The following is a 24,604-nucleotide window of genomic DNA, read 5'->3' as shown; positions in this document are numbered from 1 at the left end:
CTAGCTAATATTGAAAACAGACATTTGCGATTGACATATTGAAATGGCAATGACGACTGTAAACTGTAAATAGTGAGTGTCCCATCTTGTGTAAGTTTTTTTTATTTTTTAGTATTGTTAGAAAAACCTCCATTGTTTTCCTCATGTGCTAGACATATCTTTACATGCAGTTGTTGTGAGTTTTTGGCCTCGGTCATTTTTTTTGACTGTTGCATCATACCCAGCTATTTCCATTGCTTCTACTCGTTAACACGCTATTTTGTGCTCCATAAATTTTAATATCTCATCCAATGATCATGAATGCAAGACTTTTGAAGTGCAGTATGCTACAAAATATTTTGGATATCTTGATTAATTGGGCATATAAATACTAATTCTATAAGAATTTTCAAAAGTTTTTATATTACTTTGCGGTTTTGGTTCCCATTTGTTTAAGTGAACTGTTTTGACAATGGTCACAAAAAATAGTCTGTCCCAGCAGGAGGTTGACTGTCCCAGCATCAACCTCCTGCTGGGACATGTATGGAGTGATATTTCCATATGTTAAACCATGAGAATATTATAATTTTCATATGAAACTCAGTGGAGTACAGCACTGAGTTTTGTTGACAAGGAGTCCCTCAGGGCATGAGCAAGTCTGAAGAGACTAAAACTTAAAATGTAGGAAAGTAAGTAAAATCACCAGCATCTGATCTCTCATGTATTTGTATTTCCTGCATATCAATAATTTTCCAAATGCTGTGTACCTACCTAGTGCATGTAATGTTCACAGAAAAAAATCTTGTCTTGTTGGAATTTTTTTTTCTTTTTTATTCACCTGTCTCACATACTGTATGCATACCAGTCTTATCTCTCTTGCTGCAATCCAGTGACATATTGGCCATAAGGGAGCCTGAAGCCTCAATTCTTGTCATTTTCTTAGCCTCTCTATCATCCACTCTGCCATCTCTCATCTCTACTGTGCTTGTGACTGTCACAAAATTTCACACCAAAAGGATTTGTGATACTGATACCCACTGGTTCTGTGCCTGTAAAATGACTCGCTGAATCTCTCCTCCTTTCTCTTTCACCTCCTCTATCTCTTTTCTCATCCTCATCCTGCTGCCAGACTTGTATCAGAGATCTTCATATATAGACTTCAATATCAAAGCATTGCAGCCAAGAAGCTGCCAAAAGCGTTTGTCTGCTTTATTTCTGAATCTTTGATTTTAGCTGGATGACTTGAACACTTGACAGCAAAGTCCCATAGTATAGGCTTTTGAGATGCAGTGAACGTAGCAGTTGTCTAGCAAAAACTTATATCCACAGATAGAAGCTTTTTTTCACATTTGTGAAGAAAATGTGCAGCAGTGTCAGTCTTGAGTGCTGAAATCTGGATATTGTGTCACTAGCTAATCCAAGCATGCATATCTTACATGTAACTTCTTATCTAAGTCCAAGTCTCCAAGTCAATGCACAGTGTTGGTCAGATTCATGGCACCACAAGTAAAAATGTGTGAAAAGCAATAACATTAACCCAACTTTTTAAGCAGGAGCATTTATAGCCCCAGAAACACAAATATTACTCTTGAAAAACAAGCTCATTTGTAATATGTTTCTTTAGGTCATCCGCCACATGAAGAAGCGTTATTTGTATTGCTAGACTGCACACAGTCACTGCATTTAATTATATTCTCAAATTTACTGATATTTCTTGATGCATGTTTTGAACAAACAGTGGAGTTGATTGTAAAGTTAACAATCCTGACGGTATGAACAATTTTTTGGAATTGGAATTTATTGTATGAATCAAAATTAGAAAATTTATCACTATATATGATAAACAATACAATAAATGTCCACTGCTACTCCAGTCCCCACCATACCTAACAATATGAAAATGGGCTTTTACAAATGCATGTCCTTTGTTTCTTTTCTCCTTGTTAAAATCTAATGGTTCTTATGAAGATGTGGTTTGGTTTCTCTGCTGCATTGCTCTAGAAATATTTTGAAATTTGTACAAACTTTTTTTTGTACCATCCTGCTTCTTGTGTACAGTGGTACGAGTCCTTTTCCAGCCCAGAGACTGGTGATGATTTTTAAGTAAGTAATTTTAACACCTTGATTTTGGAACATGTGTTTCCAGGTTGAGAGGTAAATTATACTTTCATAGCTGTGTGAAAGGGTCCTAATTGATTCAATTAGCGCCAGAAGACAAATAGTGAAGCAAATTAAGCTTTTATGGGTAAGAGCTGCATACAAAAAGCAAGCTCTAGGTCAGTGCAAGTTGTTTTTCCATTTTCCTAAAATAATTTCCTTAAAACCATCTTGGTCTGAAGTGAAATTATAAAACAGCATTCTACCTTGAGAAAATTGATTATTTCAGTTAAGCAGAGGCAGACTGGCATCCAGTTTAATGACTCAGAACTGTAATTTTTTTCTTAGCTGTCGAAGGTACATACCCAAAGTAATTGAACACATTTTACTTGAGGTATTTTGTTTTTCTTTAATTTTCCACGGTATTGCTTTCTCACATTCCCATTCACCTCTCGCTAGTCATAGATAAGTTCTCTGTCACCCATAAATGAATCTTCTTAGCATAATGCTTCAAAAGCTGCTGACAGGTTGGCTGTTGACAGTGACTTCACACTACATGCCTCCATGTTGAAGTTATTTTAATATCACCATATTGCTCCTCTTCCATCTTGACTTAAGTTACAGCTCTTAGATATTTACCCCTGCGAGAATCAAGTGCCGCTTTGTTGCTGCAAAGCATAACCTCTCATTAGTCCAGACATATGGCGCCTGGTGTTGCTGCAGATGCAAGCTATTTCGCTAAATGACTTCTCCCAGAACTTCAGTGGCCTTCCAGTAACAAGAGCTCACAGCATTGTTTTATTGTACATATCTGTTAAAAACTTGTTTATATTGGTTGGGAAACGTCATGAATATGGAACTTTACAGAAGCAAACTGACTTCTGTGTTTAGTACAAACCTAGAGGTGCAATTGAGTGCAAAATAGAACAACCTGTTCTCCTATTTCCTTAAAAATCACCTTATTATGTGGGACAAAAACCCAATTTATTACATATATGTTGCCAAACTTTACCCCTTAATACCAAGTATTGCATATTTATGAAAAAATATAGACCAGTTGCTTAGTTGTGCAGTTATTCCTAAACATGAAAAGTCTTTTTAATTCAGATCATTACAAAATCTAGGAACATTACAGTCAGGGAGAGCTTTCCTTCACAGTGCTTTGCAAAAGTGTTTGTTGTGCTCTTTCACAATTCTGTACGTTACAACTATAAACTTCAGAGTATTTGATTGGAAATTTATGTGACTGACCAACCAACAGAAGTAACATATAGTTACAAAGAGGAAGGTCAATGATATGTAGTTTTCAAAATTGTTCACGAATAAAACTGTAGTGCTGCGTGCATGGTTTGTCGACCTTATTTCAGTCTGATTTCTAAATGACATAAAATCCAACCAGAATGTTTTCAGAATGCTTCTAATAGGAACTTGGAGGCAAATTGTTTGAAATTTAAACGCCACAAAACTCCATCTGTCTTGTGAAGCCCTCAGAGGTCATCATGAAGGCCCAGAAACACAGCAGGATACGTAAGAGACACAGGAAAAAAGATCCTTTCTACAGTCCAATCAAACAGATATCTAATCCTCATCATTAAAGAAAAAGAATTCCACTGTTCTCTGCAAGTTTATTTACTGTATAGCATAACTTTCCAATGACCCCATTGTGTTTATTCCCCTCTGCATAAGAGTAGTTTTAAAGAAATATGGTCAACCATGGAAAATTAATATATGCCTGAGCAGTGAACTGGTCATGAGAATTTCTTTCTCGGCTCCCGGCTCTGCCTCTGACACTAAATCAGATTTTAAAAATGGTCATAATTCTCAGCACAAATCTTCCGTTTTTACAAAGTAGTCTGATCAGTTCAGGTCAGCTGTAATGAGCTGAATCATTCAGCATCTCAGGGAACTTTTCATAAAAAGCAGTTCCACACTGTAGTCTTGATTATGTTAATTCTGAGCATATTCACTGAATGAGTAATCCTTTCTGTCCTGTCTGGACTTTTGGGCTTATGGCTGGTTCTTGGTGCTCTAGCTTTCTTTGGACTGAAGGGCTATAAGACAAAGTTGACCAGTTATATGGTGCTGTATTATACAGATATTTAAAGCTCGAAAAAAATGCACACAAAAACAGAAGGAAAACAGCCCTGGTGGCCCAAGCATCAAGCCAGCCCACTGGGAAATGTCCTCCCGATTTGCCAATCCGGGCCTGTTTGTTAGTAAGAGATATCGTGGGACAGCGAAGGGAGCTCATCCTTTAGAGAGAAGAAGAGAAATCCTTTAAAAGTCCCTTTCATTTTAGTTTATTGCTCCTATGCAAACATTCACGTTATTACGCATCTCTGCGTAATAACGCAGAGATGCGTTATTACGCATCGTTATTCATGCATGCGCAATTGCATGCATGAATTTTCCGTATTATAAAACTCAGATTTGTGGGAATTGCAATTAATAACCGCAATGTTCTCTAACTTTTCCAGAGATTTTCTTTTTAACTTTCAACACTGGCAAGACAAAAGAGTTGTTTCTGAGCCTTTTTCAAAGTATACTAAATACCCTCTAAAACCTTCAAACATTTGGCTTTTGTCCTCCGACAATCTGCTTTCATTACCAAGTCAAATGTCTCTGCATTGATTGGAGCTGTTTATCAGCTTCTGCCTGCATTGATGGAAAGATGACACTTGGCTGAACACTTCCCACCCTTTTTTATGATGAAATGGTTTGATGAGAAGGCTTGATGCTTCATTTAGGGACTTATGTAACTCAGTCATGTAAGATGCAAATCCCAAATCTTTCTGCTAAAGCAACATTTGAACACTGTGACTGGACTGAATGTAAGGTGGCCTACCATGGTATTGTCAATGACAATACCATGACAAAGTGATACTTTTCTAAACGGTACCAAGAATAAAAGAGGGTGATCTTGGGCATAAGATTGTTGTTACCCTTTCTGTTTTATCCAAACAATCTGGGGTCCATAATTTTAGAGTGAGAGAGTATATTTTACTGGTGGAACCCATTCAAGGTCAGACTTTGTAGGAGTGGTCCCATCTTTCTAGATTTGAGCATGCTGTGCCCAGAGAAATTATAGAAATCCCTAAAGCTTAAATTTAGACTCCATAGGACTCTGCATGTTTAACTTCTCGTAACAGCGCAACTATATAAAGACTGAATTAATCTGACTTCAGTATATCAATTCAGAACAACTAAATTAAACTTCTGTTATATATATAGGTCAATTTAGTCCAGTTCAAAAAAGGTTTGGTAGAATATCATAATGTTTCAGTTCACACCAACACATTTGATTACTGATAATATTAATAGGATTGAGAAACAATCCTATTTGCACAATGAATAGAGCACATTCATTGTGCTCTATAATGAATACAATGAATGGTGATAAATATTTCAACTTCATTCCATATCTAGCCCTCGGGATGGAAGTGTTGGCATAGAGAAGGAAAACTATCTTGTAATAAAAATAAATAAATAAATAAAAAAACACTTCTGGCAGAACCAGACTCCGAAATGGTGCTGCCGTCTGACTTGGCCACCTGGGAATTGAAGTACAGTTATGGGCCAACAACAAACACAAACGTACTTGCTGAAAAACAGAAAACTGATCTGCAGCATCTATTTGATGATATTGCCTTAAAAATCCTTTTTTCTCTCAAACTTTTTCTTATGGGAAAATGCCCTTTAGACCAGATGAAACCAAAGTGTTTGGCCAAAATATGAATAAATGTGATGAAAACCAAACAAAGCATTATGCACACTAAAACCTTGTCGCTGAATCAGTTCTGAGTTCCTCTATAAGCTGTAGTGATAAGTAGGACCAAATGTCTGACAAACAAATGATCTCAAGCAGTTGATTTGTGAACAGTAGAAGTTAAAATGAACTCCACCAGAGCTGCCTTCTTCTGTTATGTTGTTGCATTAATGAAAATCATGTCAAACAAAAACCAAACCAACAAGAACAGAAACAATATGGTGAATTATATGCAACACGTTTCTGGAAAAAGACACGGTGGGCCTCCTGCTACATTATTCTTCATAGAACAGAACAGGCTTAGATTTTGTTGTCAATGTTGGGTTAGAACTGATAAATGATCTTGGTGAGAGCAAGATGGGGGCTATTTATCTTTTGAAAATATAGTCAAATTGCTTTAGATGGATGAGTTTAATTCCATTATCTTCACAACTTTTAAGCCATATTGGGTATAAATAAACAATCTTCTTTGCAGGAGAAGTTGCTGTTGATGTAAAAAAATCGGCAGATAAAAAATCCATATCACAGTGTTAGGAGAACTTTACCCTTTATGTTGTACTCTTTCTTTGAAGTTCTTGTATTTGGAAAAATACTAGCCTTACTAGATGGTGTCTGTAAAAAGAAAAAAAATAGAAATAAAAAAAGCCCTTTTACAGTCTGTGTGATTTTACATGCGGGTTATATGGACCTTTACGCATCTGAAGTTACACAGGGCTTGGAGAATCTCTTTATTTCAGGGTAGCTCAGATTAACTTATTTTCTGACAATGACATCATGGTATTGATGGTGATTTAGAAAAATAACATGAGTTGTTCCCCACAACCAGTGGATCGGAGAGAATTTATAGGTCTCCTTATGGTATTCAGGCTTTTGTGCTGAGTAAAACAGGGTGGCTCTGGCACAGGAAGGCTATTATTTCCAATTTGAACACATCAGAGCCTGTATACAATTGCATCTACCTCGCACAGACAAAAAGGCTCCCAAAAGGTATTACCATCTCTGAGCTTGTACAGAAATAGCAGGTCAATGCAACTCATCCACGTCCTGAAAGGAAAATTTGTTGATTTCAGTTCCTTTAGGATATCAACAATCGTATTGATTTGTCCCAAATATCAAAGCTCAAAAAGTCCAACAGCTGTAATAAAATTAGCTGATTCATCTTTCTAAGATAAGGATATTCTTCATCAAGTACTAAGGTACATGACTAAAATGGAGATGAATCAATCCAGTGAGGTTGCTCTTTTCTTTTTTGTTTTGTTTTTGTGCATGTCTCAAATTAAATTCCTTACAGTTTTGTCACAACAGCTTTCAGTTTATTCTAATGCATGTCTAATGTGAATCTGCAGTGTCCTTGGGATATTAGGAATTACCTTCCAAATGCTACACTGGTGTTATGTTTTTATTTTGAATGTCCCTGAACTGCTCGAATGACGGCAACAGTGGATGCTTCTAGCCCAGTAAAGTACCCTGGGACAGTGCACCATCTGTCCTTGTTTATAGGTCATTTCCCTGATGTGATTTTCAACATGCTGTTTATTGGTCATTATTATTATTTTACATGTCGTCTTCATCATGCTTCTTTCATCAGTGTGCTCAGTCCCACTCAGGCTTAAAGAAAACAAACAGTTTCTATGCATGTCTGTATTCTTTTGCTTTATTCTTATTTGCTAGATCATAATTTGTTTCCTTTACTGCAAGGATGCAATATACCCTGCTCACATATAAAATCATGGGATTGTGTATCAGTGCCCTTGGCTAACTCAGTCCACCCTTCTGTGATGGCAGAAATAATGTAGATAAGAACATTAATATTTTAACACAACATATGTGGCCTTCCAGACCAAACCTTTTCCATCCTATTATACTCTGTAACTATCACAAACACATGGCTAAAGATGTATGATAGACAGCTAAAGGTGTTAATGAGCTGGCTCCAGTGCCAAATGTGAGTTTTAAAAAGACGAGAACCTGTGCAGCAATTAGAATATTCTTGCTGGAAAACTAGGTCATAAATATGCTTGAAATGCTTTAATGTTGGGTATTCTCACTCCAAGAGTGTTTTTTAAAGTGTTGTGGACAGGAATGACAAAATAGTAAAAGGACCTGAGAGATGAGCTCTTTTGTATGATGGTACATTTGGGCCTTTGTACAAATTAAAAGAAACATGAACTGCGCAAGGTGAAAAATAAACTGCAAGGTGAAAAATAAACTGCAAAACAGAAACTTCTCAAATTATGAGATGGAAAGCATGTATATGTACTTTGAATTCTTGGAAAGTCTTGGAGAACTTGACACTTTTTGTCCCGAATGAATTTACAATCTCAGAAAAAGTGTGTTTTTACTAACTTCTTACTTTACAATGTCAGTGAATATTTTAGCTTCAATATTGTAAATTTATTGCCTTTAATTTTGAAAAACTTTAATATTTATTGCAAACGTATGGCTTTTGTCTTTAAGATATGGGAAATTAATCTCAAAGCATTCTGAACAACTAAACACTGTAAGTTAGATGATCTCTTTTGGTGTCCCATGTGTTTATTTCTCAGGTTTTGTACCTGCATACGTCCTTGCTGCTGCCCAGCACTCTGGTCGTTGTGGAGCTAGTGTCGCTATCAACCAAACCAGACGGCTCCTATCTGTCTCTGGGGAGAGGCTTCAGCATTCTGGAGCTTTTTACCAACAGACCAGAGGGTCCAGGTACTAATGGAGACAGAAGGTGATTATTGAACTCTTAATTACCACATACATGGATTAATGAGCCTTCTCATTAGGACATAAAGGACAGGTGTATTTATAATGCAGGAGGTTGATGCTTTCTATCCAGCTAGGTTGTTTGGTCCTGTAATGTACATGTTTTTAGTTATTGTAAAAAATAGTTCTAATATTTGAGTTTTTCACAGCATGCGCAACAGAAATGCTATTATCCCTATAGGGTTTAAAGCCACCTCAGTCTGCTCTGGTGTTGGACAGTTTAATTAAATGTAGCTGGCATGATGACAGACACATTTAATAATGAGAAGGTTATAGGCTCACAATATTAAAACATGACGTTAAACTGAAGCCTGTCTCCAAAAATGCCATGTTACCGCCAACAGGATGGGACTTCATATGGTAAGATGAAGCTATTATTATGAGGTATGAATATAAAAGAATGCTTTAAGCTTAGGTGCCCTGTTTTGGCTGACAACATGGATTTTAAAAACATATGTAAGGTGTAAATAATTTATATGACTGCGTCTTTATCTGGTAGAAAACAATGGAAAAAAGTCACATGTTACGAGCAACTTTAAGCTCTACAAAGAAATATGATTATTAATGGCTGCAAAGATTGCTGCTATATAATTCTCTGTTCAGTGTCTGGTTAGTGACAGATGCTGCAAGGCATCGCTGCAAGACACTTCTGTGGTTTTGAACCTCTTCCATTCGGATATCTGTGACTGAAGTCCAGTATTAATCTGTTCCGGCCAATTCACCCACATCAATTAATGAGAGGAACTGCAGCGATCCCAACGTGGGTTCCCCTTTAGGTTTTTAATTGGTGCTGAACTAAAGGCATATGTTTTAAGGAATCTGGGCTTCTTTTGACAAGTTTTAGCTCACAATCGAAAATCCTTAGACTAAAGCTTGAAGTAGATGGTTTAAGTTGTTTCTCTAAAACACAGTTTGACATTTATGAAAGCTTTACTCTATTTATGAAAAGAGAAAAATATATTTCTTTTCTGTTCTTCTTTGCCATTGGGACCAATTCAGATTGTGGAAAGTAGAAAACTGTAATACTTTTACCAAAGGTATTCCATCACTCATTCAAATAATTTAATTTAGGTATTTTTATACCTTCCATAGCAACTGGTGAATAAAATCAAGCACCTAGGCTTGCAGACTGCTTCTACAAATCACTGAAAGAATGGGTTATACTCTCAGGAGCTCAGTGAAATCTAGCTTGGTACTTTGATAGGATGTCACCTGTGAAATTGGTCCAGTCATGAAATTTCCTCACTACAAAATATTCCACAGTCGGCTGTTATAACAAAATGGAAGCGATTAGGAACAAGAAAGACTTGGCCATGAAGTGGTAGGCCATAAAGAATCACATCACAGAGAGGGTCAGACAAGACATGGCAACTCTTAGTTTTCCTAAAAAAAAAGGCAAAAAAACCCAAAAAAAACACTGTTCTTGTAAACCTGATATTTTGTATTGTTGGTGATGGTAACAGCTGTTAATAGTATGAAAATTTGTGACCACAAAAATGATCAGTATCATGTTGGAGAAGCAAAATTCACTCTGATTTACTTTTCTCCTAATAGTTTTGAAAGGAAGCAATTTTACAACTTTTTACATGGTTTTCATTGTCTTGCTGTCTTACTGTGTTTGCCATGTTGGCTTTTGTTTACAATAGTATTTGATAGGTTTCTGCTTTTTTTAGTCCTTCCTGTCCTTCTGCTGCCTCTTCAGTCAGCCTTTCATTAGATGAACTGACCCCAAATCCCCTCTGTCAGACAGCAGTTGGTGAAAGCAGCTATTTTACCACAAACCGCACTGCAACCTAAATTACCTTTGCATTGCAGCATGTAAAACTGATTTCTACCTTCGTAGGTTTTGAGGAACATCTCAATAACTGTAGTCCAGTTGGATTCTAAGAAGGATGTCTTTTTAGCAAGGCATCTTAATTATGCAGAGTACTACCTCAACAGTAACCGTTTCTGGCTGAAAGCAGGCAGACTAAGACATGAGAAGCACAACCTATCTGATTACTGGTGAATGAAATACTTTGATTCCCAGCTTTTCTAATGATGCAATCAGTGCAATGCCCTTAAAAACGGGTCAAGTGCTAAATTAAGATTGTCAGATCTACTATAGCTTGCAGGCCTGCTTTTAAGATCTGTTCCACTTTATTCCACAGGCTGAATCTACACCATGGAACACCAAGAGGCCTCCTCCACCCCTCACTGAAGGACTCAGTTGACTGTAAGAATAATTTGTCCACCATTTTTCTAGAGTAATACATGCAGGATTTAGGGGCCTCTATTTCCAAGGTGGTAAGGCTTCCTTTGTTTACTGAGGTACTTGCATCCACATGATCTTTAGCCATGTGATATGATTCAAAGTCAAGATGGCAAATGTTTAGGACAGTAAATAAATGACTGCTTTACTTTCAGGTGACTTTTAAAATGCTTATACCTCTTGATCCACCATTTTTAGCTATACTATGCTTAGAGAAGAGAAACTGCTCATCGCCTGCCTCTTCCAAAATTGGAAAGTTATTGTCAGACCTTTGGATGAGAGGTGTTTTTTGTCCTTGGATATCTGATTCAGCTTAGTTTAAAATTTGATAATTTTTTTTTAAACTACTTAGCTACTGCTGAGGCTCATGGTTGGTTTTGATATGTCTATAGCTGGCTTAAAACCAGGGCTATGAATTACAAAACACTGCTGTGCCTTACCATGTGAATAACATTGTGCCCGGCGAGAGCCAGAGTTCCTGTCTTGGCTATCATGTCACATGAATATTAGAAAGCTTGCTCTCAAACGGACTCTTATGCTCCCTGAATTATTCAATGTCAACCTGTTGTTTAGTGGGATTCTGCTTCTCTTTTTTACGAGTCATGTTGCAGGCATTCTTGTTTACCTTTATATGGTTTAAACCCCTTTATATCACTTTAACTTTCATCCACTGTAGCATGGGTACATGCTTTTTATCTTTTCACTGTGAAATACTTGGTTGTGTGTCTTATGTCTAAAGCACCGTCGTTATGGTGGTAATTTCCTTCCCGATTGTGTGAAAGAATTCTGAAGGGAAAAAAATCCCTGAGGGTCAGACTTTTTATTTACTTAATTTGTAATAAGTTCAACATTATGCAGTTTGGCCTTAGAGAAGGAAAAGGACATTGTTGATGTGCTGCAGATACAATTGAGGTTAAAAGTTGAATTTAATAAGAGTGACACAATTATAAACATAAATTGTTATACATCTCCTACCGTAGTTCAGTTTCAAGCGTTCAACATAATCATTATACTGCTGGAATCTGTCACATTGTCTGTATGAAAACCTATTGGTCAATACATTATTTTTTACAGTGAATATTGTAGTTCTACAGCATTCTTCATTCACTTGCATTCAGAATAAAGCTCATGACGTTTAATGAGGACTACTCTCAGACTTCATTTTACATATTTGAAGTTATCGACAGACAAAAACAAATCTCTTTCTAAAGCCCCATCAGCACTAGTTCATAAACATTTTACAGAATGGAAAGGCAGAGTTAACATTATATAGTTTATAGTTGCATGGAACATACAAATACACACCTTTCTGAGAGGAGACTAACAAAAATTAAAATAATCCCCGCTTTGATATGTAACAGTTGGTTTATGCTGTTTCTTTGTTCCTGACCGGTGTTCATAGACTTTCCTGAGTTTATTACATTTCTCCAGCTTTCACGTGGGTTTCAACAATGAGTTACACACTGATTAATCAACTTTAAGTCCACTCTTAATATTTATAATTCCTGGCACAGGATTGGATTTTATCATGACTTAATGGTAAACCGCAGTCTATTCACATAAGGTGAAGTGATTCGTAACTTTACATTTTGATTACGTATCTTCATGGCTTCCAAAACATATTTTTAGTTTTATTGCTTAAATTTGAATTAAAACAATTTATGACTACAGTACGTATTTATGAGATATGTTTTGTCGGCAGTCAGTAAATTATGACAGAACATGTTTTACTGGAAGAAATCTCCAGTGACATAAAACACTCTGATGCCAGTATCTCTGCCAAAGCACTAACCGATTGAAGTTTGTGTCGCCCATATGCCACCTTTCCTTTCCTCTTCAGATGGCAGCCTCCTGCCGTCACCATATTCTGTAGCGTGACTAAGTCTGAGATGCTCATCAAGGTTAGTGCTATTGGCATAGCACCTCACAGTCTTCCTCCGTGATTTGCATAAAGCACTGGTCCTGGTTTATCAATTGGAAAAGTCTTTTAGCTCCTTTCAAAAAATACAGAGTATGGCCCCTAAAATGTTACCACCCAAATTTAACTGAACAAATCGGTAAGTTATTTAACCCCAGCTGACACAATAAGTAGCTTCTCACATTTGATTAACACCCATGTGGAAAGGCATCCTGTGGTCATGGAAAAGATGTTAATCTGTTTTAAGAAGGGTCAAATCATTGGGATGCTTGAGGCATAGAAAACATCTAGGAAGTTTGCAGGAACTACTAAAACTAGGTTGAGAACTATCCAATGCATTATTATGCATTATAATGGAAGGATAGTGAGGAACCATTGTCTTTGAGGAAAAAATGTGGCTGGAAAAAAAACAAAAACAAAAAAAAAAACCCCCGAATGACCGTGATCAGTGATCACTTAAACTTTTGGTGTCACCAAATCGAAGAGAAACAACAGTATTTACTAGTTTAATATTGAAAGTGAAAGCATTTTTCTGCACACAGTGTGAAGGGAATTCAAGTGATTCGAACTGTAGCCATGAGAAAACCACTAATCAGTGAGGCTAACTGATTAGTTTGCAAGAGAGCATAAAGCCTGGACTCGAGCACATGAGATATTGTTTTCACACATGGATCGGCCACCACAGAATTCAAATCTGAAGCTCATTAAGATTCTTTATGATGTTCTGGAGAAGGCTTTGCTCAGTGGTTGGACTCTCCCATCATCAATGCAAGATCTTGGTGAAAAATTTATCTAACACTGGATGGAAATAAATCCTTTGACATTGCATAAGCTTATCGAAACAATGCCACAGCAGATAAGTGCTCTCATCAAAGTTAAAGGCGAGTGTGCAGCCTTTTTGTCTTTAGTAGCGACTTTTCTTTGGCCAGGCAGTGAACTTCAACTCTGGAATAAGGATCCTTTTTTGTCTTTTAGGGTAGAAGTCAGCCCATCTCTTATACAAAGTGTAAACAACACTCTAAAATAATTTCCAGTAATAAGAGTAAGAGGCTTACTCACTGTTGCTGAAAAGTAAATTATGTATGTGGCTATTTAGTCCAAACAATACTTTCAGACACTCCCCTAAAAGCACCCAGAAAACACCTGTAAAAAAAGTTTTTCGTAAAAACAAAAAGAACAAAAAAAACAAAAAACAAACAAACAAAAAAAATATATATTTATATAAACTTCAAATTATTCTACTTGTTATACCCGCTCAATCTAAAGGATCAGGATCATTATGTAGACGCCACGAAAGGTTGAGCCTGCACTTATTACAAATTTAAATGTTTTTCAAATGTTTGAGTTGTTTGTATAATTTAGAGAAAACCATTCTTGGTTCATCGTGTTATGTAAATAACATTAAAAACAGCCCTTTGAAGATTATGATTTATCACAACAAGATACATTTTCTTTTCTTTTTTTTCCCATGAGATGAACATGTTGAAAAAAAAACCAATAGCTTTTGTGTTTCATCTAATTTCATCATTAAGTAATAAGCCATCGTGACTCTTGGGCGTGCGCTATAACCTTAAGGCAACACATGGATGTCTAACACTGTTGGCTTTATGTTCCTTGATGAGAAATCCTCATTTTCAGTCGGTTGTTGTTGTTCCCATCCTTGTTTCTTATAGATATTTTTGTTTTATAGTGAAATAAAAAAAACAACAACTAAATATTTCAATTTATCCCAAAAGCTCTTTTTTTTCCCAAAGGTACTTCCATAATAAAATTATCAGAACAGTTTGCTTCATAAGTTTGCGATGGTTTTTATCTGAAGATAATGAGAATAAGTGATAATTTTCATATCCCTTGAACAGTTTAAGGGATATGAATACTTTTGCAAGGCACTGTTTGTAAGAAGCTTTGTTATTGAGAAATAGAAATTAAATCTGTGTCTTACTTTTTAAACTTTGGTGCTTGTTTCCTTTACAAGGGCAGCTGTATTACTCTGTCCACAGGAGATCTCTGGTAGGTCGGCATTTATCCACTGACTGTGGTAAAATGTAGCGTTTGTGATTACAGCACACAAGAAAGTGCCACAACATTCAGCAAATCAGACAGAAAGAAAAGGTCAAAAAGGAGAATGTTTTACCTCCTGGAAGGCAGTGTCATGATTTTTGCATAAGAAAATGTGTTCATGTTTTTTTTTTCTCAGTGTGAAACTAAAGGAAAAATAAATAATCTCAGTGAGTGCATTGTGTGTGTGCAAAGTGACAAATTATGTAAAAAGTTTTAAGATCAGGTTGTGCTAAATGAATTCACAATGTAAAAGCAAATGTGTCAGAACTTGATTGAAAACCACTGGCATGAACATAGATGTCAACATTCCCCGGCCCAATTCAGAATATTGATGAAGAAATCCAGCTTGAAATGCTGTTTAATTTGGGCACCTGTTTTCTGAAAATGTTCCATCTGGAAGCCCAAAGGGATAAAACAGAGCAATTTTTGCTTAGCCTTCCTGTTGTCTACTGAAAGTCTTGCTCTTCCTCGCTGTCACACTCCCTGAAAGAGCCCCAGATATTATAAGAGAACTATTATTTTGGGCTTCACAAGCCACCGTTGCTTGGCAGCATGTTGGTCAGGATACCCAGACCACCAGATCGTCTTTGGCTTGCAGCGTTGAATGTGCTGCTCTTCATATTTAAAATGGTATTCCAGTTATAAATACTGGAACATGTGTTCTGTTAACATTCACGACAGAAATGACATCCAATGTTTGTTTTTTCTGTTCTGTTCCGTCCCACTCCCATCACTTTGGATGGTTGAAGCAATGATTTTAGCTTTGTTTACTAATCGTAATCCACTTGCAACAAAGCACAATGTGAAAGCAAACCGGACCAAACTAAAAAAGTAATTCTGTTTTTGGTTCAAACCAAACAAGTGGACCAAAGAACTTTTTCTGATAGAAGAGGCCAATATACCAAGTTGTTGCTTGTTCTCATTGTTTACAGGAGCAATAATGTGTTTTTCAATCTTTTTCAGTCTTCAATTTACTTCTTTAGAGAACTTCAAATAAACTTTTTACATATACCTCTAAGCTTCCACTTATTCCATAAAAAATACAGAATAATCCTTGCCCCCGTTAATGAAAACAGCCATCCCAGTACTCCTGCTAGTTCCTCTCTGCTTGTATGGAAGCGTAGCCAAAAAGTAGAATTTTAGATCTCAGTCTATAAATTATACTATCAGATCTTCTATCATATTTCCCATACCGGTTGTGGAATGTCAGTAATTTAAATTATTTGTTGGAAATCCAAGAAATTGTACTTGTTTTATCTAGTCAAAGAACTGTGTGTGGATTTAGATGTGCAGGAATGTTATGTTAGTAGATTCCAGAAAAGGTGATGGGTGGGATGCAGTGTAGGTTCTACCAAGTGACTGGTGTTTATGCCTTGCCAGTCACTAGCTTGGTTTTATAAAAACACACACACACACACACACACACACACACAAGCAAAGACGTGTTACATGTCTTTCTATCTTCACAAGGACTTAGAAAGAAAAATGAATGGAAGTCGGTGCAGTTTTGTATATTAATTTAAAAAACGGCAATACTTTTTTTGTAGCCCTCTTTGGACCAGCGGCTCCTCACAGCGTAGTATTTGTTTGAAAAGTGGGTCTCACAATGTAGGAAATGCTAACACACAGACTCTAACGCACACTTCTCTCTTGAAAATATTGCCTTTCATAGTCAGGTTAAGAGCAGGAACTCAAAGTGATGAAATGTCCAAATTCTCAATAGTGAGTCAAAATGTAATTATCATTGTTTCTTAAATGTTATTACTTTATATAATTCCATCTGTGCCTGAGGATTGAGCTGAAATACAGTGACTATGTTCATAAACACAGGGAGAACTGGCTGTTGGTTCTGATGCTGACAGAAAAAGAAGCTTAAGTAAAAAGAGACTAATCCTGGCAGACAAATCAAAATTCTGTCCGGGTCTTCAGACAGAAAAGGAGGGATGACAACAGGAGAGAAGTTGCATAAAGTTTATTGCATCCAGGGATGCAAAAACAGGAGGGAGAAGACAGTGCAAAAGGAGGCATAAACATATTGGTTTGATCTGAGCTTCTCTTCTTACCAACTGGGAGGAAAGGGGAAGGAACAGAAAAAAGACAAAATCAGAAGGAAGGAAGGAGGGGGGGGGGCAACTCTGGAGACCTCTTAATGTGTTAAACAGATGGTAGTTTGTGTTCACATTAGCATATCTTTATCTTGTGCCATAGAATAGTGCATTCACTTTGTGTGTAGGGGAAGAAAAGAGTGCTGTGACATGTTTTGTTTCTGGTGAACAAAAATGCTTCCTTGTACTATAGATGAAGAAACACTTTGGCTTTTTTAACATGGTTTTTATTTATACATTCCTCTTCATCACCTACACAAAACTTACTGCTTCTTCAGTGAACTTCAAAGGAATCCTGAACAGTTTTTGTTTTCAATTCTGTGAACAAGTATAATCTGTTTTGCTTTATCCACGCACAGCATATGTTTGTTGCTGACATGAAACACTTGATTTAAGATTTAAGTATTAACCATTGCTGATTTTAGATAAAAAAGAAAAAAAAAACTGTTTATGCATGAATCCAACATAAATAGTATTGAAGAAAATGTTTATCAAAAGTATTTACATCAGGATGGAAATAATTTGTTTTGGAGTTTAGTGTGAGTTGAGATGAAAACTATGTTAAGGTTGAGTTTACAGTGGAGAAATATATTTCCTTCAAGAAAAGCTCTAGTGTACTTTTTTTCTGTTTTTTTTCTTCAAATGCTAATCGGCTCAAATAAACGTCTGCTTAATCTTACCTGAATTGTAAAAATACAGAGACGGCTTAGAAAAGGGCATCGCTGTGACTTTCTTTTTTCTGGTGGAAATCAACATAAGCTGTTACTTTCTTTACTTGCACAAATCTTTATTGAACGTTTACATATAGAGAAGCATGCGTTGATGGCGCTAAAATACTTCCCTGATGGAAAATCTTAAAACTGCGAATGATCAGGAAGGTATGAATTTTCAAATACAACATTTTCTCTGCAGTGCAGATGTGGATTTAAATACGACCAGGTGTTTGATTATTGATATGTTTTTTGAGCAGTGTTAGACTCTCTGCAGTTCCATCTTGTCTCCTGTGGTACGATTTCTTCATCCCTTCAACATGCAGCGAGTGAAAATATTGAGTGATGTAACAGTAAAAAAAGCACTGGTATGTTTTTGGACAGCTTGAGGTTCCTGAAAATTTTATGGAGAATTATCGTCTCTGCTGTGCATTTTTTTGGTAGGAGGTTAAAGTATATCAACAGGGAGTTTCATTGTGTTCATGTATGCAGGATAACTCCTGATATGTCCTACATACGAATATAGTTCTACATGCATATTATCAGGGTCATTTTTATGCACATGCTGCACATCCTATTACTTCAGGTACTTTTTTAAAATATGTTTTGAATGTCCCCCCACCCCCCAAATGGCATTCATGAATAAATAGAGCACAGGCGTGATATCCAGATATGTAACTACATTTAGGTGCTGAAACTGGATTAAAACTCCTAAGATTAAACGAGCTGTTCAAAATAAATGGATAATTGTCTTTTAATCTTTTAATTAATAGTATATGCAGCACAATTAAAATGAGTAGATTTAGCATCTGAGAGTAAAAGCAACAAGTCTAGACAGAGAAAGAAGTGCCACATAATTACCATATGAAAATTTCTGTGTCGTTTGACCCACTTTGTTGCTGTGTTTTTAGTTTTTTTTTAAATGTATTCAGTATTCATCATGTAACATATTCAAATGTCTCTATTGTACTAATGAGCAAGTTGAATGCTACAGAAACACTAGAGGCAGCATCTCTTACAAGTACACATTCAATCACTTATTCAGTCTTGGCTAAAGTTCCAGAAATATGTTTTTATGTTTGTTTTTTTTTTGTTTTTTTTTTCCTTTTCCTGCTGGACTTTATTACTTTTTAGTGAACTTTTCACCAGATGTCCAAAGCAGATTGATCTTCTCAGTGGAAGAGTACAGAAAAGATCCACTCTCTTTTCTGGTCATATTTTGTTGGTGTATCTATGAACACTTTTTTTTAATACAAATCTAGATGTAAGGCAATGAATAGCATGCTACAACACAAAGTCCTGTCCTGTTATCAGAGGTATTGTTTTTAATACACCCCTACTGTGTAACATGTTTATAGCGTAAGTTGCTTTTACTGTAATATCACTAAAATCATTTTTTTCTATAGTTAATGATTACTTAACCATCTTAGGCTGAAAGTTCAACGCTCTATGTGCAGTGTTTACCCCAAGTAGTCCGATATTTTATTAGCTACACTATATAGAAAATAGATTGAGCTGCTTATTTATTGAAACCACTCGAACATTTTGGCAATGAGATGATTAGATCTTAAATGGTGCAGACAGAGCATATGCATAGAATAGCATGAGATTATGTTGTTAAAATAATTATGTTAAAAGGAAATATTTTGTGTGATCTTTGAGTAACACTTGCATATATTCAGTAGCATTCATGTCTACATGTTGGGACCTCTTAGCACTGAATGTTTCTATGATTCATGTTGTTCTCTTGATTTAACAAGAGAAGTAGCTACATAAACTAAAGCGATGCCGACACATTATTTACCCAAAGGTGTGTATCTTAACACTCCATTGAAACACAGATCAGATTAGCTCTGGTTAGCATTTAGAAAGAATTGTTCATGCCAACCAGAAATCATTATCTGCAAGCCACTGGAATGTAGACCAGAATACCTGGCTTCCTTTTGTGTTGTAATACCAGCAATCATCACATCCAGCTCTCCACAGGACCTAACAGTGTGGAAATAATTTATACTGCCAACCCAATTTTTGCACAGAACATGTGTGATTATAACATATTACATAGTGGAATTAAAATCCTTCTGTCAGTGATTGTTAGTTGACACTGATGAATATAAATATTACTTCATGTCGTGTTCGCATGCTGTTTCTTCTGTTTTAGTGTTTTCCCAGAGTTACAATTTCTGTTTTCCTCATTCTGAGTCATTTTTGTCCCCCAAGCCTTCCAGGTTCCCGTTTTTCACATCTCTTGCCAAGTAGCTGCTCAACCAACTCTGAGGTACCACACCACTGGTACTGCTGTAAGGATATTTTGGAATAGTTCTCTAATCTATGCACAGCATCTGACTGCAACATGAGCCTGATGCATAATAAATACCAAGACATAAATGATGAAAAAGAATCTGACACCTGGGCGCCATCTGTGGCAAGAAAGTTCTATGATTTTGCTTTTTTTTTCTCCCTCTCCTTTCTTCATTCATTTTTGCTGTGTTACGGTAAGAAATGGCTTTTCAATAAAAGCTTCTTCTGTGACTCAAAGTGTTTGCAGAAGAGGTTAAACTGTGCTGGAGGTTTCCATTTTCATTTTTAGAAGTAAGCACCTTTCTTGTTGTAAGCGAGCTGCAGGAGAGAGTCGAAGCTTTTTGACAGAGACGAGTCACTAGCAGAGGGAAGAACGCAGGGATCCAGTCCATCTTCATCCTTCTCCCTCAATCTCCCCCACAGTGACTTAAAAGATCAAGGCAGTTGCTTTGTCCTCAAAATGGCCAAAGTATTGCCAACCTTTTTTTTTTTTTTTGATAAGCTATTAACTGTACGTGATTTTTCAGTTTGTTTGGTTATTTGACAAAGGAGCAGGTTTATAAGGAAACGATTAATCAATTTATCCTTGGACAGTTTCATGTTTCTTAATGATATGTGTGATTTAGTTGTTCAACAAAATATAAATGTAAAAACCCCATAATAAATATATATGTAGAATTGTGTATGATATTGCATTAACAATTTATTTTATACCTTTTTTATGGCGCTTGGTGTCTTTATTGTTAGTCCCCAGACAGGAAATGGCCAAGGGGACCCTGGTCCTGAAGGCACACTGCCCTGCAAATTTTAGGCATTCCCCTGCTTCAGCATACATGATTACTGTTGGTTTCAAAGCATTATTGTAGCAGAGGAATCACAAAGGCTAACATAATTTTTCTTTGGCAAAATAAATGTTACATTTTCACACCAAGTCCAAAAATGGAGAAGTCTAAAGTCACAATGTCCTCAGTTGGATCCCCCAGTATTTTGATCACAGCTTAAATCCTGGATTTGATCCTTTTGATGTTTGATATGCTTTACTCTGAGGCATTTGAGCAGCATCATGTGATGTTCAAATGCCTCTTCTTTCGTCTTGTTGCTTGATATTGAATGATGGAGACTGTATATGGAGGAAAGGTCCTGTAAATCAGCAGTGCTTGTTCTTATTTGAATGTCAGACATCCATAATTTTAGTGGATGTTCATAGTGACAGTGCTGTTTGTCGTTCTTAAACAAGAGGCTGTAAAGCTTCAATAAACTGTTCTTATGGTCTCCATGTATAGGTCTTCTCCAGATGTTTTTCTCAATGTAAGCTTTTCAATTACTACAGACACTTTCTTCAAACAATCTGTTAGTCCAAGAGTGCTTTCAGACAGTAAATGTTTACCCCTCTTTTGATGAACTGTGTATTTAGTTTGCAGAAGAGTGCAGCTAAGGGGAGCGGGTGACTGTATACAATAAGAAAGAATGGGATGTGCCAAAATTAATGGGTCTATAAGTGTTCAGTTGAAGTGGTAGTTTTTCACGGGTGCTGACAGGGAAATAAACCAAACAACCAAGTTTCAGAAACAATTAGAAATCAAAATGGTGAGCTCAAGTTGAAGCATCATTTATCCATGTACAATGACTCCCCTCCAGATTGTGCCGTACCAACTTGTTGAGCCACTCATGAGCATGACTGAAGCTTGCTCTGTCGTAACTGGTGCTGTTCAAGGTTCAGTCATTAACCCTGCCACGGTGAAAGATTGTTATGCTGGTCAGGCTTGATCGAAGCCAACGTACGTCAGCGTATCTAACACTACTATCCTCAACCTTCTAAATGAGCTGTGCTTTGTGTTGATGACAGGAGTTGTGGGTTGCTACTTGTCTCTGAATGACCTCCGTGAAAGATGACAATGTCTAACTCATTGCTCATGTCTCGCGCCTCATCTGCGCCGCAGCGGTTCTTTGGGTTTCGAGCTGAATGGCTGTCATTTCAGTTTTAGTCCGTGAAAATGATGCCTGCAGCGGAGTGGAACATTGCAGCTACGTCACAAACAGCCAAATGAAAGATTGAAAAATTGGGTGCACTTTGGATGCCATGTTGCCAGGTGACTTCCCTGCTCCTGGAGGGGATATTAGAACCTGACACCAAAAAGATGGATAACTTTTATTTGAATGGGCTGATGCTAATGGCCAGGTTGAAATATCACATTGAACTCGTTTGTATTCAGCAAAAAGTTTTGCTTGCTTCTCATGAAATTATGCCTTTTGTTGTCTTTTTGCAGATGGCAACCTATTGAAGGAAATTGATGGAGCACATTTGGACTGTGTGATGAAAACACATCCTTCACTGAATTCTGCAGTGCATCTGCTGCCTGAGCATGCTCTTGTGTCTGGAGAGGACAACATACCTGGGCTCATTCCTTCTCCAGCAGGTGAGCTTTTTACATCTGGTGAAACATGAGGCTTCAGTTTAGGAGAATAAACTGTGATGGCACAGTGATGAGTATTAGGAAATGTATGGGGGGATTTCTCTGCCATAATCCAAGAGCCTGTTTATTATTTTTTACCGGTCTTTACAGTCTGCATTAGTATATAAAAAAAATTCAAACAACAATGTCTAACATATTATTATTATTATTATTATTATTTAAAACAGAAAAGCTCCTATTATTCCTACTGCTACTGTAACAGTGCAATACATTGTTTTTCTCTCTGGCCTTTTCAAGAAAAACAAGCATAACAAGCTGATAGAAACTGGCTAGTTAGTTGAGCATTCAGCCTGGGTAACCAACATGGATTCTGTTGCTCAACCTACATCTGGTTATTGGGTTGACAGGTTTGGTTTTAAAACGGTGTTAATGAGCAACATTGCAGTTTTCACATTATGCTTGCATGTGTTTTTTCACTGTTGTAAATATTCCAAGCAGCTCAATTTGTTGAAAAGTGTAGTAGTTTTCTATCAGTCTTTTGCCCTCATCATCTGATATATTAAATTATCTGTGTATCACAAGGAGGAAATGTGATATCTGGGTTCCCAGAAATACTCTAAAAATAAATTATTTTGAGCTTGTAAAATATGCCAGTATTTTGTTTGGCCTCACCAAAAAATGTTGATGTTGCTAATAGCTTTCATTGCTTTAGTTTCTCATGGTGTTGGACGAATCAGTCAAGCAGAGGCTGGGTGCTCATTATAAGTGCCTGCGGAAACAGCTGCTGTTGGACACTCCTGTCTTGCTTTAACATTTGGATTTCCCAGTTCTGCATTACCAGATGAATTCAGGAGCTGGGCAATTAAACTTAAATATAAGAGAAATATCGCAACATTCAAGAGCAATCATCATCCAAACAGCTGACAGTATTTAATCTTTTTTTTTTTTTTTTTTTTGCTCACATGAATAACCATAAAATGAACATTTATTAAAACACTCTTTACTCTGCTCTATTAAATGGTTTTTACTATTAAAAGCCATTCATAACTTAGCAGTTAATTTTAGTTCGTATTGTTCATTTCTTGAACGATTCTTTATTTTGTTGAAAGACGTATTGAGACAATATTTTTTCAAATACCATACTTTGTGCTCTGACAGGATTTTTACCACTTAATTTTACATAGTTATGATCACAAGTTAACAAAAATCTACAAAGACGTTTTTGTGGACTTCTCATTCCAAAATTACAGAAGTACAGATTTTGTAGCATTGCTCTTTGGGCCCTCAGCCAAACTGCTGAACAAAGAAGTAAACTAACTAAATACGTTCTTTTGAATTTAATCTAGTCATATATGACTTGGCTTAACTTATCGTATTTGGTACATCAAGCGTAATCCATTATTACATACAAAACTGCACATTCATCTTCCTCCAGCTGTCACAATAACATACAGGACATTCATCACAGTGGTCTTTTTTTAGAAACTTGGTTCCAGCAGAAGTTGAAATGTCTGCAGTACTTAGAAAGTAAGTTTCTAAGGGGGAACGTAATGAAGTCTGACAGAGCAGAGCTATAATCATTGGGAGTCAGTGGGAGGTATGGTAGCAAGCTAATCCTCTTCATGTTCTGGGGCTGTGAGCAGCAGAGACCTAAGCTGCCTTTTAAGACCACAGCCACCAGCTTGATATTCGCACAGCATTCAGAGTAACTAGACTTTGTGCTTCTGAGACAGGAGCTGCAATGAAACACTGGATAGAGGCATTACTCTTTAGCCAAATATAAACAAGCTGCCCGTTTTTGTTGTGTCTGGAAGTCAAACTTTCAAACTTCATCCATTGACTGAAATACTTCATTTGAATCAGTTTTGATTCAATTTATATCAAGAACATTTTCTAATATGGTCTCTTTTGGCTTAATTTTTATTATTAAAAGCACACAAAACAATCATAGAGTTTTGAGTACCACTCAAACTCTATGATGGACAGTGTTCTTGCAGACATTGTCCATTTTTCTAGACAGGTTTCTTCTTAAAACGTTACCCAATATATTACAGTCAACATTTTCTATCACTTGATTAGCTTTAAATCAGTTCCTTATAACTGACTTTTTACAAGCTGACAAAAGGACTTTGAACAGATGTCAATCTACTCTCAATACTGTACTCTAAAATACAATATTTTTCTGATCTTGGTAGATTATAACCCAGTTCTTCATTTAGCCTTCCTGTTATCAACAACAACAATGGTGTCA

The 24,604-nt window shown here is 36.6% G+C and overlaps 1 protein-coding gene across 7 annotated transcripts in view; it reads left to right on the top strand.

Moving 5' to 3' along the window:
- The window catches only part of nphp4 (nephronophthisis 4), a 186,277-nt gene that overhangs the window by 17,290 nt on the left and 144,383 nt on the right, over nucleotides 1-24,604 (top strand). For all 7 annotated transcript variants that reach the window (XM_016681299.1, XM_007571219.2, XM_016681301.1 and 4 more), the window contains 3 exons: nucleotides 8,389-8,558; nucleotides 10,744-10,808; nucleotides 22,207-22,356. In XM_016681299.1, the coding sequence (XP_016536785.1) occupies nucleotides 8,389-8,558; nucleotides 10,744-10,808; nucleotides 22,207-22,356 (385 nt within the window). The remainder of the gene's footprint in view (nucleotides 1-8,388; nucleotides 8,559-10,743; nucleotides 10,809-22,206; nucleotides 22,357-24,604) is intronic.

This window comes from Poecilia formosa, unplaced genomic scaffold (assembly GCF_000485575.1).
Source record: "Poecilia formosa unplaced genomic scaffold, Poecilia_formosa-5.1.2 Scaffold276, whole genome shotgun sequence".
Lineage (NCBI taxonomy): Eukaryota > Metazoa > Chordata > Actinopteri > Cyprinodontiformes > Poeciliidae > Poecilia > Poecilia formosa.
The sequence above is the reverse complement of the archived record's forward strand: the minus strand, read 5'-3'. Positions and strand labels throughout refer to the sequence as shown.